General features: G+C 35.3%; 1 protein-coding gene across 1 annotated transcript in view; it reads left to right on the top strand.

Moving 5' to 3' along the window:
- The window catches only part of lmbr1 (limb development membrane protein 1), a 41926-nt gene that overhangs the window by 19523 nt on the left and 3969 nt on the right, over positions 1-18434 (top strand). The window contains exons 10-16 of the mRNA XM_067402156.1: positions 2335-2424; positions 5532-5608; positions 5734-5811; positions 12420-12493; positions 12682-12772; positions 13165-13231; positions 18163-18324. Of these exons, the coding sequence (XP_067258257.1) occupies positions 2335-2424; positions 5532-5608; positions 5734-5811; positions 12420-12493; positions 12682-12772; positions 13165-13231; positions 18163-18324 (639 nt within the window). The remainder of the gene's footprint in view (positions 1-2334; positions 2425-5531; positions 5609-5733; positions 5812-12419; positions 12494-12681; positions 12773-13164; positions 13232-18162; positions 18325-18434) is intronic.

Raw genomic sequence — 18434 nt, 5'->3', positions numbered from 1 at the left:
TGCAGATTTTCCCTAAAAATCACTGGTATGGACAAGTACACATTCAGGAACACACCTGCTGTGTTTTTTTTTTTTTTTCTTTATTTTAATAGAGTTATGAACCTGAACCTCTACCAGACAGGGCGTGGTACAATCATCATAATAATAATCACGTTTTGATCAAAGTGATTGACTTCTCGGCCCCTGGTTGGTGAAAAGATGAAAGATTGTGTTTTTATTGCACGCCAGTAACGGTGTAACACTGAACTAATTGCTGCTGATCTGCCAGTGTGTGTCCCCCGAGGCTGTGCAAACCAATCCTTTGCTTTGAGGAGCAAGTGAACCACTGAATCAGGCACACACACACAAAAAAAACACCCGAATGAAATGGATAAATGAGAGCTAAATGAGACAGAAGTCTGTGGTTTTCCTGGAGAACCCCTCTCTGGTTTTGCCCTCTCACTCTCACCTCCTGACACACACACATTCGGTGTTATGAAGAAACCTCAGTCCCCTCTTCCGTCAGAACCAGTTGCAGCATGCACACGTCTGGCCTAGACCCAAAGTATACTTCAATTCTGACGCGAACACAGCATTTACGTAAAGCAGGATGCATAGGTGGTCGACGCATGCGCACTAGAATCTCTGACCAGTTTCTGTGCTATTTCTCTCCAGAAGTTATGACCTATAAAAATGTTGATTAAAAAGTGACCCAAAAAAATATCAAACATTACTTTTGGCATTACGTTACTTTCCATAAAATAATTAAATTATTATTTAAAATTATTTAAAGGTGTGGTAGGTGATCTGGGAAATGCTAACGTTATCCTGCTAGCATTGACTGCTGCAGATTCATTTTGGTGTTGATAATGTTGACATGGAAACAAGTAACCCCGAGTCTGAGGATGTGAACAGCTCCGGGTAGAACGTCACGGGTTGCCATCTCTTAATTACGTTAGTTATTGGCATGAACACAGCATAAGCTTGTTGTTTTGATTTGGTAGGAAGTGTAAAAGGTGGCTGTCTATCTGTATAAACTCTGCATAGCATGAAATGTGCTGATGACGTATGTTATCAGCGCTTACAGGGTGCACGAGAGAATGTAAAAACATACATCGACACAGGTAGGTAGGACATCATATTATTTCATTCGGACCGAATATAATAATTGGATAAACATTATATCGTCTTAAGCCTTCCACAGGTGAGAGATATATATACACACATATATACACATATAAACATAGTGATTGCTATCAGGATATGAGGAGACTTTCAACCAGTATAAAAAAAAATGTTTCTGTAGAGAATCACCTAATGCACCTTTTAATTGTAATTACTCATTTTTTTATGCAGTAATTTATCTTACAAAGCATTGTTTCCCACCACTGTTAACTGCATTTGAGATTGTAGTTGTGCTCATGAGATTTTCTTAATTGTTGCAGTTGTTGAAAGTGTCAGAATATACAATATGGCTGAAGTGTAGTGACAAACCTCCTGCAGGGCATTGAGCTCAGTCTCACTTCTTGGGCTTCCAGATATTGAACTGCAGATATCTCCACTCCATGAAAGCTTTTTTTTTTTTTTTAACTTTAGAAAAAAATAAATGTATTTTTCTTTCTTGACAGACTTTATATTAAGTACGCACTTGAGTAAAGGCAGGTGCACCCTGTGATTTTGGCCACGATTTGGTCGTCTGAGACCAATTTTAAGAATCCTAAAAGATTCCTATAATCCTAGCCTAAAATCTGTAGTCTTTGATCACTAGTTTGACGTGTTAACCGACAGCCGATTAATGACCGTTGCGATCAAATTTGACCCCCAACGAAATTCTGGCAGTGTCAGAAGATCTGCCGCACAGTCCTGCATTGTGATTTCTCCTACGACAAATGTCAAATTGTCTTTGTTTTTCAAGACAAGCCATTATCAAAATTAACGGGAGAGATTTCTTTGTTAGCCACCATTTCAATCCCGCGTGTAATGCAGCTCACCATCACCAAAAATGTGTGGGTTGATGATATAAAACTCTGGACAAGTTTTCAAGTGTGGGTTCGTTTTTAACGCGTCTTGACTGTCGTACAGTCTGACATATAGGACAGCTGATATCCCACAGTGTGACATGAGGATCATGTTCGTACAGTCTGACAATCAACAATAGTAAAGGACTATTATAAATCGCACAGTGTGCACCCAGCTTAAGGGTAAAGATAAACCACTGATTTATGTTCACGCCACTGATGTGTTATACTAGTAGTTTGATCTTTTTACAGAAGCTATTAATAAATTAGGTAAACAGAATGAAAGTATCTTTCTTTGTTTCAGTTCCCTTTCTCTTCCACTCTTTTTGTCACTCAGGTATGATGTCAAACTCTTATCTCCATGGAAACTCTCAGCACCATCTCTACAAAGAGCTGGAAAACATTCGCAATCAGAGGAACAAACTCGGTGAGAGATGTTTTGAACAATGTTTAATTAAACTAAATTGAACCATGATTCTGAAATGTCAGTTTCAAATATGTGTAGGCTGCAATATCCACTCCAATAATATTGTTGAATTGCAAAGTGTGTGCATATTTAAATGTGAACAGTCATTTGGAGCGGGGCCAGATTGGGTATGGCTGTATCATTTTCGACGTCAGCTTATGTTTTGGGGTATTATAAATGATTCCAGAGAGACAAGCAGTTGGGAGGAGAAGAGGCCACAAAGGCACTTAGGATATTGGAGTGTGATGCAAACTTTATTGTGGCTGCCTCTCCAAGTGTGGTCATTAATTTAGAGGAAGCATGGTGCATATGCAGGGAACCCTGCCAACCTCAGAGCCAGAGCAGAATTAGAGCAAGAGATGTTGAGAAGGAGAGGGTAGAGGACAAAGCGGCACAGGATTGACAGACACTGAGATAGAAAAAATGTTCCAATCTAGACCCGCTTCATGAGTGGAGCAGGAGAAGCCTTAAAGGTGCCATCGAACGTTTTTTTACAAGATGTAATATAAGTCTAAGGTGTCCCCTGAATGTGTCTGTGAAGTTTCAGCTCAAAATACCCCATAGATTTCTTTTAATTAATTTTTTTAACTGCCTATTTTGGGGCATCATTAGAAATGCGCCGATTCAGGCTGTGGCCCCTTTAATTGCTGGCGCTCTCTGCCCCCTCCCGAGCTCTCGACTCTATCACTGCATAAACAAAGTTCACAAAGCTAATATAACCCTCAAAATGGATCTTTACAAAGTGTTCGTCATGCATGCTGCATGCATACATCGGATTATGTGAGTATTGTATTTATTTGGATGTTTACATTTGATTCTGAATGAGTTTGATAGTGCTCTGTGGCTAACGGCTAATGCTACACTGTTGGAGAGATTATTAGTGTTATTTCAACCCTAATAAAATGCAAAACAATTGATTATCACAGAAGCTACAATTAGTTCTTATACACTACCAATCAAAAATTAGGAGTCGATACGATAAATATTGGTCACACTTTAGATTAGGGCCCAATTCTCACTATTAACTAACTATTAACTATAACTTTTGCCTCGGTAAACTCCTAATTACTGCTTATTTAAAGTTAGTAAGGTAGTTAAGTTTAGGTATTGGGTAGGATTAAGAGATGTAGAATATGGTCATGCAGAATAAGGCATTAATATGTGCTTTATAAGTGCTAATAAACAGCTTACTTATTTCAGTATCCATGTTACAATATCCATGTTACAATATCCTAGTATTATGAATGCTAATAAGCAACTATTTAATAGTGAGGACCTAAACATAAGTGTTATCGTTTTTTTTTAAGTGTTTTTGAAAGAGGTTTATGTTCATCAAGGCTACATTTCATTTATTTGATCTTAACTATAATTATAAATTTTCACTATTAATTAAACTTGACTATTAATTATAAATGTATTTTCTGTCACTTTTGATCAATTTAATGCATCCTTGTTGAATAAAAGTATAATTTTTTTTTTTTTTTTTTAATTCCCAAACTTTCGAGTCCTTTATTTGAGTCCTTAGTAGGATTACATTCACTAAAAGTTTTTTTTTTTTTTTGCAGACACAGTGCATATTTACAGTTATGGTGATATATAATATAATACAAATCTTAAAAGATAACAAGACTAGACAACGAAACAAGTGACAATATAACATATCATGCTCAAACGAGACATACACATATACATGGAGACACACGTTACACAGACACAGTGACAAAAAAGGGATGGGGGGTGGGGGTGGGGGGGTAGAGATGCTGGTAATAATGGAAGAGAGAGAGAGGTTGGGAGGAGAAAAATAAATAAATAAACAAAGCATAACATAAAAGGGAGGGGAAAGAGATAGATACGTACAGAATAATAATAATAATACATTCTAATAGTTTCTAAATAATGGAGATGTGTTAATAACATTAAATACTTGATCTGTGGCTCATTGGGTATGTAGGTCAGGGACAAAAAGTTAAGTTAATTACGGGAGTAACAACTGCATATAACCGAACTCACACCCATAAAAGTTCAGGACTCAAAACTGCATTCTCGGAAATCCAATCGATTCTACCTGAACTGAACCGGACTGGAAAGGACAATTAGTTGCCCTTCACGTCATACAGTGTGAGAGATCCGCTCTGCACTGCACAAACGAATGTCTATCTTGTGTGTTTTCGGTAACTTATGGTGACAGAGATATGAGCTGTGTGTCATCTGATTTGGTTTTAGGTTTTAGATCCAGTCACTGTTCTCCACCTGAGCTACTCCCGTCAGTTTTGTGCTCTATGCGTGAATTAAATGCTCTGCTCTCCACACAGATATAAAAGCTGCTGCAGGTTAATGAAGATTAGATGAAGATGAACTTGTGGGTCGATTGGACTCTTGTCGTGTCAAAACTTCTCAGTTATCTTTGATATTACAGAGTCTCTGTCACTATGATTACTGATAAGAGAATGTGGGTTTGACTCCCATTACACATTCATACAGACCGTATTCGAGAATACTAGTGTAATTTGCTGTGTGAACAGGGCATTTTGAGGCTCACTCTGTTGTCAATTCCAAAAACTTGGTATCATTAACAAACAATGAACAATACTTTTAAAGCGTTTATTAATCTATTCTAGGTTAATGTTCATTTATACATAGACTACTGAATTTTCTTTAGTTATCTTCTGCATAAATTTAGTTTTGTCATATTAATAAATTCATGAATGCATTATGAACTATGAACAGTAGTATATATATTTATAGATTAACAGTAACTTAGATTAATAAATGTTGCTTATGCAATAACTAATGTTAAGAAATTGAAACTTATTGTGAAGTTTTACACTTATTGAGTAGTGTCCTTATTTTATAGTTTTGTTAATTGAAAGATAATGCTTTAAAACACTGCATTGTTCATCTTACTATAGTTGCTCTTTATCTCAGTATTTAATTGTCAGACACTGACAGGAATGGACGAAATAAAAGGAACTGGGCATAATTTGCTGAAAGTTAGTTCACATTAAACATATGGACAGTCAGTCAGAGATATATGCACTAGAATCGTTTCTCTCATCCCTCTGTCCTAGAAAGGAGAAAGAAGGCCTCAGCCTGGGAAAAGAACCTCCTTTACCCCATAGTGATGATGATCCTTCTTGCTGGAACGGTACGTGTTTATTTAGACTTTACAGGCTTGAACCACAAAGCATGTGACTTGATGCAGTTTATTTTACTTTGTTTCTTTCTGTTGTTTATAATGCTTATGCTTGTTTTTATCTGTGCTGCTTGCAGGCGATTTCTGTTCTCCTGGTTGCTCTGAACATTGTGTACTTGCTTGTTGATGAGACGGCTATGCCAAAGGGTTCAACGGTAAGAGAAATGTCAACAAACATGTAAATGAAACCAATACTCAGCTTTTCTGGATTTTTCCTTCACTTGTTGCCGCCTTCTCTCACTAGTACTTCGGTGTCCTGCTAAAATCATGCTTTGCGTCGACACAAATTGAATTCCAGATATGCTCAGGTGTGTGCTGGAGAAGAAAAGGCCGGTTGAGATGTGTATCACGCCGCTGATGTTTGATACTCTTTATCAGAGTTGCGCTCCTGTCCGTTCTGCTTGATGTCAATTCAAAGGCACTCACGCACTGTACGTGTGTGAAACTCTTCACACAGACCTCATTTGTCTTAACTGGGTGTTTTGAGTACTTGACCGAAGTCCTTTCAGCCAAAACTGCTGCAATGAAACCATCATTTAACCTTTGTGCAGTTGTGCACTGTGAAGACGGTGTAATATTTCTCTTTTGACAAGGTAATTACAAGCTACGGCTGGTTAAATTTGAGTCCAAGTCAGTTTACCACTCATTTGAGCTCAGACAGGTAAATTCTTTAACAGGTCCATGGGAAGTGTTACATCAATTCCTGTTTTCTTAAAAATTAACATTGTTTTGTTCTCGCTCTTTCCTTCCTTCCATACAATGATGTTCTTATCTCACCTGACTTCACCACTCCCACCTGCTGTCCTTGCTTTGCACATTTTTCTTTTTCTTCCCACAACAAAGGAAAGGCAGATCCCTTTTCTGGCCACAGTTTGATAGTGTTGAGCTGCTCTATGAGAGTGCCCGCTTCACATTCTAATTATTTTATTAGTGTCGATATTTGTCTTGGCATGATGCTTGACTGAAAATCCCCCAAATTACACTTGTCACAGTGTTCAGAGACGAAGGGCCCTCTTGACAGGCTGGTTAATGGTTTATGCGTTTGATGAGCTGGACCGGTGCCATGCTTAAGATCTCATGTAACCACGACAACCCAGCAGCGGTGTCTGTACGTCTGTTTGATGGTTTTTACGTCGGGTTGCGATGTGGTGGGGGGTGGGCCAGCATTCCGCAACATTCTTAAGAGAGATTGATGCGAGTTAAGGTAACTAGGTTAACGCAGAGACCGCCAGATAAGGCAGGGTGTCGTAAATGTGGCTATGAGGTAAGGAGATCTAATGCAACGGCACTACTTGCATTAAGCTGTCTGATGCACTGTTGCTAATGACTGCAATAAAAGTCTTATTGCTGTCACTCCCCATGGATTCAGAATTATTGTCGATGCTAAAAACAGCCTCATTAATGTCCGTTTCTCATCCAAACTCATATCTCACGTGTCATACGGAGCAGAAGGAGTGATGGAATGAGGAACAAGATGAGCGGAAAAGCAAGAGAGATCATATGTCTCTTTTTGACCACTGAACCTTTGACAAGAGTCAACAGATGAGATTTAACCCCTAACCTGTCAGTAAACAGCCTTCTAAAAAACATAGAATGAAAAAAGTCTAATCCATGATTAGTTTTTTTTTTTTTTTTTTTTTATGTTATTATCCTACATCAGAGCTAGCTGAGGCACATCAAAACATGTAGTGTAGTTAGAACACCACTGAAGGAAGGTAAACGCATAGATATCCTCAATCACCCAATCACAGGTGTCAAGCAGCACCAACAAACACCTGACACAGCTCTGATCAAAAAAGGAGATTTGAGATGCCTCTCCAGTTCTATAATATCAATAATATCAGTCGGTTTATGGTTAAGTAAATGACAATCAAGGATGGATGTGGAGTGAAACTGTATGTGTGTACATATGTATATTTAACATTAACTTACATTAACCTAGATTAATAAATGTCATAAAAAAATGTCCATTGTAACTAATATTAACAAAATAAAAATTAATTGTACAGTGTATCGCTTTACAATAAGTTTAATTATACATAAATGCATACTACATACTAGAGCTACACAGTTCACAAAAAGAATTACAATATTTTTGTTTAAAATAGAGATCATGATTCTCCCACTATTCTGAATAGACAACTAACCAAAATAACATTTACTAGGTTCTGACATGTTTATTGTTGCAGACTATTTAAAAAAAAAAAAAATAATAATTTGAATGGATTTTGAAGAAAGAAATTGGTTTCAATGAACGATTCAATGACTCGATCATAAAGACATTACTTGTTTCATTACTGCATGAATCAGCAATTTTGAATGAATCTCTTAAATGATTCAGTGACAAATTAATTTTTAACAGTCACTTGTCACCACCTAGCGGTGTAACGATGTATTCGACAATATTTATTTGAAGCCTCATGTTACTTTCACAAGGTGATTTACTCTGTTTTGATCACTACCGTAGATATCAGTGTTTATATCAGAACTATAAAATTTTATCCCAGTACTTCTGTGATTTATTTATTTACCCAGGAAGGTCCTAATGAGATACAATATCTCTTCTACCAGGGAGTCTTGATGTAGTTGAAAAGACTGAAGCCGTTTCATCACTTTACATGACAACTGCTCTCTCTGGCTCAGCGGCAGCGCCAAATTCCGCCAATGCAGATTTGAACGATTGCAGTGATCATACTTGTCAAAGATTTAATAGGCATAGGCGTATCGTTCTCATTTAGGAATACTGTAAGATTGTATGGGTGTTTGAATTTAGATGGAGATTTTTTAAAGGGGTCATGAACTGAGAAATGAAAATTCCCTTGATCCTTTGACACATAATAGGTCATTACTATACTATAAAAACATCCTTTAAAGGGTTAGTTCACCCAAAAATGAAAATTCTGTCATTTATTACTCACCCTCATGCCGTTCCACACCTGTAAGACCTCCGCTAATCTTCGGAACACAAATTAAGATGTTTTAGTTGAAATCTGATGGCTCAGTGAGGCCTGCATAGGGAGCAATGAGCCATTAATGTACTAAAACCATATTTAAATCGGTTCATGTGAGTGCAGTGGTTCAATATTAATATTATAAAGCGACGAGAATATTTTTGGTGCGCCAAAAAAAAACAAAATAACGACTTATATAGTGATGGCCGATTTCAAAACACTGCTTCAGGAAGCATCGGAGCATAATGAATTTTTTGTGTCGAATGAGGGTAAGTAATAAATTACAGAATTTTCATTTTTGGGTGAACCAACCCTTTAAGTTTCAGAACTCAAAATTTTCTTGTTAGTCTAAAAACAACTTATATTGAAGCCATTCTACCAAAATAACAGGTTCTGGAATGTGCTACGTAATAGTGTGGCTAAGCACTGCCTTTGCAGAAGATCAACGCCTGCTTCTGCATCACTGCCTGTTTAGCCCCACCCAACAATTTGCGCATAGTAGGTAAATAACGAGAGAGGCAAACGCAGGTCTAAGCCGAAACCAAATGATAAAGATGGCTCGAAGACAACAAGACACAGTACAGTCTCAAGTTGGGGAAAACACAGTCTTTGAAAAGAGTGGATGAACTTTATTTTTATTTTAAAGTTCCTGACCGAGTCTTTGTTCACTTCATTTTACCATGGATTCGTTTACAAATTCGACACAGGATTTTCAGCAAGATTGGAACTAAAAGATGATGCTGTGTCGAATATATTGGATCCAACAGTAATGTCTCACCACAAGTGTGAGTAACTGTTTTTATCACATGCTCACTATTGCTTTGTTATTACAGATCACTTGATATGTACTTATGGACATATTTATGCGTATTTATGCGTTTTTAAAATCGTGATTGAATTATATACAGAAAGTGATCAAAGAACGCTCTGTTTATAATGGCTGAAGCTGTCGATCACACAGCATGTTTATCTGAAAACTCCCGTTATGAATCTCTAACTGTATTTACACTGTGTTTGCACTGTTAGTAATGATAGAAGGATTTGTGAGAGTGCAGAAACCAAGTTCCAATGACATGATCACTGCCATCACGCAATCACAGGCTGGCTGTCATCGGCCTGCTCTTCACTGCAAGCTTTCATGCGACGGGAGTAGACCAAAATATAGTGGTATAATCAACACTTTTCATGATTAATTAATCTTGACAGCTATAGGCCCTAATAGTAAAAATTTTGTAAAGTTTTTGCCATGGGGGTTCAATCCCTAACTACCTGGCAGCACCATTTCCACATGTAAAGCTTATTTCATATGCAAACATGTCAGCCAATCACAGCAGTGGGTGTTTATACTGTTTATACACACCTCTTCAAACAGACCGTTCAGACCAGAGGGCTAAAATCAGGGTAGAAAAATTATGACAAAATTTGATGTAAAATTCGTACTAACATTACAAGTTGACCTCAGGAAACAATATGAAATAATAAAAAAATGCAATTCATGAACCCTTTTAATGATTAATCGTGCAGCTCGACTACACATTAGTTGTGGACAATGTACTTGAGTAGTACAGACACCCTAATAAAATATTACTCCAATAAAAGTATTAAGTACTCTTTTTCCATTTTACTTGAATAAAACTACAAAAGTACTTGATTTTTAATGTACTTAATTATTAAAAGTAAAAAATACTGACTAATGAATGTTGAATTTGTTGCTTTTTTTTTTTTTCAAAATATGTAGGCCATATAATGTACTATAGACACACAGATAGAGCTTAAAATGGTTACAACTCAGTCTAACATCATTCTGAATTGTTGTAGCAGCCAACCAGACACTTAATATGTATTCATCTGCAAGTACAGTAAGAAAAGGTTTTATTTTATTACCAAAACTTGTCATACACTGGTAACTAGCTGCTGAAAATTACAGATAATTCAAGTGTGAAAACAAGTGAAAATAACTAAATATGTACACTAGGAACATATTTTCAATGATGAAAAACAAAATGTGTGTAAATGTGCTGACAAATATAAACATATGATATAAAAATATCACATAGGGCAAAATGTGTAACCATTTTAAGAAGAACACAATGCAAACATAGTTTTATATTATTTGAAACTGCTGACAGCGGTGAAGATGCATAGGCAATTATTTACGTTATTTTAACATTGTTTTTAACCTAAAACCTACCCTTACAGCAGATTTAGTTCACAAACAACTGACACTGGAGACTCGCTCTGAGCGGATCATTTGAATTAGTGAGCTGTTGACTCAAACAGATTCATGAATGAATCATTTAGTGCGATTTGCAATCCGATTTAAAAGGTTATTTGAAACGAATCAAAATTGGACACTGTTATCGCGTCACAGAGCAGGTGATGATTTCTTCCATTCAAAATAATGAGGAGCAACGTGTTTTTATGAAATGTAGTGGAGTAAAAGTACGATATTATACTTTGGAATGTATTAAAAAATAAAAGCATCCCAAAACAAAAATACACTGATAAAGTACAGATACTTGGGAAAATGCTCTTGAGTAACAAAGTAAAAATACTTTGTTACACTGCTACATACTATACACATAAACACACACACACAATATTGTAATTATAATTCTTAGTTCTTATAATTCCTCTCAAATGTTCTTAGTGGTGTTTATGCTATTATTGAGCAAGTCAAAATGGGTTGCAGTTTTATGTTAGATCACATTAACCTATTTTGGTCTCGTTTCACATGAACTACAAGCTAACTTTCTTGGATGATTCAGTAGTATAAAGTGAGTGTTTGATGATATTTTACAAAGCAAGTATTTAGTTAAGCTTCTCTGGTTTTTCATTCACATGTAAACTTTCTTCAGTCCTTTCATTAGTAACAACAAGCAAGACTGACATTATAAAATCTGGTTCAGATTTTATCTAATCCAGTTAGAAAGATCATCATAAATATTTGTATATGCTCTGTTGATTTTGAATTGGTCTACTGTCAAATGCACATCATTAGAACGATGATTGATTTTTGTTATATTTTTTTACTTGTCATGCCCAGACTAAGATTGTTTTACATTGATAAATTATGTCAAATAAATGTTGGCTTTTATTATAATAATTCCAATCCAAACCTTTATATCACATCAATGACTTCAAAAGTTATTAAAGACCTGAGACTGAAAAACTTTGTTTGCCAGCGCATTTGTTTGTTTCTTTTTTTCCACATTTTTCTCCTAATTTTTGGCAGCCATTCATTCAATGCAGCCTCTTACTGTAAGAGCACCACTGCCTTTTTCTTTTTCTTTCTTTCTTCATTTTCTTTTTTTTTTTTTTTTGTTTGAACACCTGCTCACATTTTATGCGTGTGTGAGCAGCGGTGAATTTAAAAAGATTTCTTTCATCTGCTTCCATTCATTTCTTCGCCAATTTCACTCTGTCTGTCCTCATTGGTTAGAGGGGAAACTTCGCTAATCTGAGCTTTATACGTTTTATTTCTTCATAATAGCATTCACTCAGAACAGCTCCAAATATTTGTGCCGCTTTTTTCTGCCCACACCGCCTGAAGCACTGAGGTGTCAACACTGTAGTCTTATTTAGATTACACAGCTTCAGTTGTAACAGGAGCCTTTGCGTTGGGCATGTCGCTAAAACACGTCCGCTACATGCAGTTACTCCATGTAAGAGTATTGCCTCAGTCCAGAACATAAACCGGCACTTAAGAGAGACATACAAAAAAATGATCCTGTTCTGAAACCTAATTTTATATGGGGAAATTAATTTCTGAAATAACCTTTGACAGTAACTTTCACTATTTGTTTTGGCAGGAGAGAGATATTGGCAATGCCTCTTTATCCACATTTGGAGTTGCCCAGGCAGTTGTTGAAATCATTCTCATGTTGTATCCTTTGCTGTGTGTGATTCTCAAATGCTACATAAGCTCCATTCTAGTGTTTGATCACAGATTGTGTGTGTTTAGTGAAGAGTCTCAAAGTTGTTTGCTTATGATTGTTCTGAGTGTTTTCTAGACTGAAATGCTATTGAAGGGTTTGACGAGAAACAACTATGTTAGTCTTAACTCTCCAACAGTTATCTGATGGTCTCATCTGTGGTTGGCTTTTATAGCCTTCGTATCTTTCAGGAGCTCACTCCCATAAAGGATGACACAACCATGACAACGGTAGGATCTGCAACACTGTTTCAGTTTTATGGCCTGTTGACACTTAGTCAGATACAACTAAATGTCACACAAGTATAAAATATTCACAAACGGTTCATTGTTCATGTCAGTTCATGTCATTGTCTAAAAAAGTTTGAAAACCTGAATATATTGTTTAGCATCTGAATAAAAAATGACCTAACTTCCCAATTATTGCATGGAGTTTTATTTAACAATTACATCTAATACTGTAGTAATAACAGTATACATAATTACATGTATCTAACTTTACACCAAACCCTATTCCCAACCTGACTCAATAGTAAGTACATGTTGATAATTAATATTACCTATGTGCTTAAATGTGTAAATGATGGAAATGTTTCTTAGTCTTGTTTTTCCTTTTCTTGTAGATCATTGGTTGCTGTGTATCTATTCTAGTGCTGAGCTCGGCCTTGCCTGTTATGTCCCGAACACTTGGTAAGGTCCTCCTGGCCTGCATGTATACACTATCCTTCATAAGCATCTGTATTTCTTGGGGCTGCCATTAACATGCCATTTAATGTTTGTTTATTTTTGGATACTACAATTTTTATATATATTATACACATAACTGGAGACTCATTTACACTGTTAAGATTTAACAAGTTACATTCCAGCATGATTTGCCATAGAGATTTTACACAATAATGGAGCGAGAAAAAGGACAGACAAATAGCCGTCACAATAGCTGCAATAAACAACATGGCAAGCTGCAGAGACAGCTGTTCAAATAGCCGTGTGTGTGTGTGTGTGTGTGTGTGTGTGTGTGTGTGTGTGTGTTAGTAAGTACAGTGACTCATTGGGAGCTTCAGAAAAATATCAACATTTCTGCTGTGCTGCATTGAATAGATGAAAGGAGAGGTTGCACAAAGTAGTTTTTTGTTGTTGTTGTTGTTGTTTTTTACCAAAGAATTTCATCAAGTTTGTTCATATAGAGTCTTAAACAGACCGCATATGAAAAGATGGAAGTCCTTCAAAAAAATAGGTGTGTGTGTGTGTAGGTTTGGCTGTACTTGTAAGGTCCAAAATGTCTTTACTATTCAAAACTTTCTTCACTAATATAGTGAAATCTGTTGTAAGATACTTATAAATCGTCCGATTGTTTATTAAATCTAGTGTTTTGCACAGGTTTCTGTGAGGGTTATGTTTAGGAGTTGGGGTCGGTTAGGCAATAAAAATTGTCATTAACCTGATTTAAAAAACAATGGCAGTCTGTGATGTGTCCGCACTAATATAGCGAAACAAACTAAATTGAGGTCCCCATGGAAACAAGCTTATAATTCATTGAGAGAGTTTTGAGTATGAATTTTATGTAAAAATGCAGAGTTTTCTGTGATGGGTAGGTTTAGAGATAAGGTAAGTGTAAGGGGATAGAATATACAGCTGGTACAGTATAAAAACTATTAGGTCTATGGAGAGTCCCCACAAGGATAGTAAACCAGGTGTGTGTGTGTGTGTGTGTGTGTGTGTGTGTGTGTGTGTGTACATAAGCAGACTGCAGGAGCCTGTTAAAAATGTGGGAAAGGCAAACTGTGTGACAGTGATTTTTACACGGACAGTTAACAACTCTCACCCTCACACTCTTTTTAAATGTCTTTTTAACATTAGATATTTAACTCTTTTTTTTTTTTTTGTTCGTTTGTTTTTATAAATTCTGAGGAGTAGGTTACTTGGGTTTCTTTATTTCATTGTCATTATAAGGTGTTTCCTAAAAAGAGGCCTTTGCTAAATAAATAATTTACACATGAGCAAGAGAGTGCAGTTCACCTGAAGTTTTATGCCATAGTTTTAATTTAACATGATTGTCAATAACTAGAGGATATACACTAGTGATGCACTGAAATAAAAATTCTTCACCAGAACCAAAAGTTCAGGATGCATTTGGTCGAAAACCGAAGCTGAAATTAAAAAATAAAGTAAAAATCAATTAATTCATCAAAAAATTAATTTGCACATATGGCAGTTTTTATATCAACATGTTAACAACAGAATTGTTTCTACTCGAGTTTGTTGGTGAAATATAAACATTTAAATGAAAATAAACTAATTACTTGTTTTCATGACAGACTTATTCAAACATAAAGGCCTATTGTTTGAATTTCGTTATAAAATTGAAATTTGAAAATAATTATAAAATTAAAAGTAACAAGGCACAAAGCTTTTTGTGATTATTGGATGGCAGGCACGCTTCAAATGTTTAGTGATCAACAGAAAACAGCACAGACTAAAAGATTTTAGATTTAAGAAACCATATCATTACCAATTAAAACTGAAGTTAATATTGTCAACATGTAATACTAACATGATTAACTGTTGTAGCTTATCCACATTGTATGCATAAAATAAAGGATGAACACAGTCAAAACGTGCCATTGGTGAAGCGCTAATTAAATGTCTGTTTGGGCCGAAAACAAAAATAGGTGTTTTGGATGAGAATTTTCGGTAGCTGAAATTTCAGTGCATCCCTACTTATAGACCTTGTTATATGTGATCGACTACAGATATTATTAGATTGTATGCAATTAATATCATTCAGGATAATGGTGTGAATGTGACTGCAGTCAAAAATCAGGCATGCACAAGAGAAACCGTTTGAGAATAAGTTTACTTCTACAGCAAATCAACATTATCCAAGTGCTTATTCAAATAATTGGATATATCCTGTTTATAACTTCTCATTTTAAATATGATTCTCTTTACAGTTGCCTTTAAACATGCAGTTTAAGTTACAGAAATTGGTCATTGCCCTCATTAACTGGTCATTAAGTCCGGAAAAGTGCTTTAAATGAAATCTAATTAATTTCTTTACATTACCTTCTGCAGTTTTTTTTTTGTTTGTTTGTTTTTTTTCCTGAAAACTTGACCCTATTTTACCACTTTCAACTTGTGCTTTTTCTGATGATGCTTTAGATTTTGAATGGGAAACATTGAAGTTGTTTTAAGTTATCCTCAGGAGTCAGCCTGTTGTGCTCAATGTTTTATTTAGAGGTAGTCCAGAAAAAGGTTGAGTTATAATGGTATTTAAAAGAGCACCCAAAAAGCAGGAGAGAAAAGAGAACAGAAATCATGCCCAACAGGAAAAGCCATAATGCATTTGGGGGAGGCAGATTGTTCCTTTTTAAACAATCATTTTTTTAAAGATACGCAATTTGTAGTCAGTGTTTAAAAAGGCTAAATGGTTGTTAAACAATTGTTTATCTGTATTCAGACAAACTTTTGGTGTGGAATAAATTTGTTTGGAAATTAGAAAATTAAACATGCAAGTATATTCTATATATTATTTCTATCCTGTGCAGAAAAACCTGGTCTTTTTCAGGAAGTTAAATCATTTTGTAAAACAAATCTCTTTAAAATATTTTGTCATTTTTATGATGAAAACACTGATATTTTTCTTTTTGCTTTATTTTATCATGTTTGCATCCATGCAGTCTGAAGTGATAAAGTGATGACTTGAGTCAATTCATGTCACACTGCACATGCTGTATTAAGTATGATTAAGCAAAGAAATCACTTTGGAAACTTGGCAACATAATTCTCTAATTTATACTGCACTAATACATGTCATTTGAATGTGCACATGCACCCCTTGGCGATGGATCATTTAGTCATATAAAACAGCAGAGTTTAACTTGTCTGCTTTGTTTCAGAAAGAATGTGTTTTTCTCAATCAGTTTTGTGTGATGGACAATAAACAGCCTTCATTCTAACTGAAATATGTCAGCAGATGGCAGAAAAAAATGGCAGACTTATCTTAGGTGTTGTTATCTGATTAAGATGGAGCTGTAGTCCTTTAAGTGTCTTTCAGAATCTCCTCCTTTTTTATCATTTCTTCATCATGAGCCCTCACCTGCTCTTTCAGTCCTTTCTACAATCCTTTTATTCATGCTTGAGACATTGACAGTGTTTAAATGGCAAATCCTTTTAAGAATCTCCCATCCAAATAAACAATCATGGCACCTATGAGTTTATATTCTCATTTCACTGATGGGTTTTTTGCTGAAGTAATCTTGTGCATGCAAGTCTTTTGTTTGATTATCTGTTAATTCAGAGAAAATGAAAATAATTTGAGAATTGTGGGTTGTTAAAAAAAAAAGTAATGTATTTTTTAGGTAGTAGGGTACAACGGGGCTAAAGGTACACATTAAGAAAAATGTGCTTTTCACTACTTCCATAGTGTATAATTGCTGGGGGAAAAAACATTGATGGAGCAACAGATTTTGTGTGAAAATAAATTATAAAAGTTTTTTTTTTTTTAAATCGTATAAATGTATGAGGTGGCAAGGTGGGCCTTTTACCCCACAAACAGGATAAAACGCCCACCAGACTGGGGAAAAAGGCACAGTATTGATACAAATACTTCAACTAAAATAAGTTGATATTCATTCAAAACAAACTCTTTAGCAAAGTTTGTACTATTTTCTGTTTATTTTAATATTTATATTTAATACAATTAATATATTTATATTTAATATAAATAAAATAATAATTTTTTTGTTCAATAAATATACTGTCATTTAAAATGTTAATATAAAAATATATTGTAAAAAATATAGAAACAAACTTATATTAAAAAGTAAAGATTCTGAAAGTATTGAAAGACATCCCATAATAATTTAATCTAGATTTACAGCAATAACAATAAATATTTTATGATATGATATGATTAATATCATATTTTTAAATATGTTTTCATCATAAATAAGGTGTTATTCTCTAAGGTGGACACAAAATCAATATATATTTACCATCTGAATCTTACCATGTCATGACAACAAATGGAAAAGCCAGCCAGCTATTAGTTATCATGTTATTGTGCCTTTTGCCCCAACATCAGGAGTGCTTTTTTTTTTTTTCCCAAATACAATACTTTTACACACTCTTAAATTATTGGAAAACTGTTGTTTTAATTACCTTGAACAAAACTGAAAACCATTAACAAGACTTTTGTTTCAAAATATAATCTATAATTGAAAAAACATCAAATATTAGATCAAATTAGCACAGAATGTTTGCGCTTCAGTCCACGATTGCGTCAAGGATCAGCCAAATGTCCACATCCATCTTTAAAAGCGAATGTTTTGGAAAGTGCTGTGGCAAGTTTTTGTGCCATCTAGTGGTTTAGAGGAAAATCAAATTAAATGTGCCTTTTACCCCGGTGCGCCTTTAGCCCCGTTGTACCCTAATATTGGTTTGGTACAGGATTATTAAGAGAGAATGAATGTAAAATGGACTCGTCTGCTATTCAGCAGCCCTTTTGTTTCTACATTTGTTGATTTATAGGAAAGAGGTTGTATAGTACAGTAAAAAATATAGAATCTGAGAAGCCTTCTTGTGTCTCTCATAGATTTCCTGTGTCTTTCCTTCTGCAGGAATAACAAGGTTTGATCTCCTGGGTGATTTCGGACGATTTAATTGGCTTGGAAATTTTTACATTGTACTTTCGTACAATCTTCTGTTTGCTGTGGTAACCACGTTATGTCTGGTCCGAAAATTCACGTCTGCTGTGCGAGAGGCACTCCTCAAAGCCCTCGGTAAGTATTCTATTAGGACTTCTTACATCTTAGTTTAACCTCCACATTTCTTTCTGTTCTACATTTCCCTCATTCTTGTTCTCTAAATTTTTCTCTGTCTCTTTTGTTGT

Source organism: Chanodichthys erythropterus, chromosome 11 (assembly GCF_024489055.1).
Source record: "Chanodichthys erythropterus isolate Z2021 chromosome 11, ASM2448905v1, whole genome shotgun sequence".
Lineage (NCBI taxonomy): Eukaryota > Metazoa > Chordata > Actinopteri > Cypriniformes > Xenocyprididae > Chanodichthys > Chanodichthys erythropterus.
This window is presented reverse-complemented; position numbering and strand designations above follow the sequence as displayed.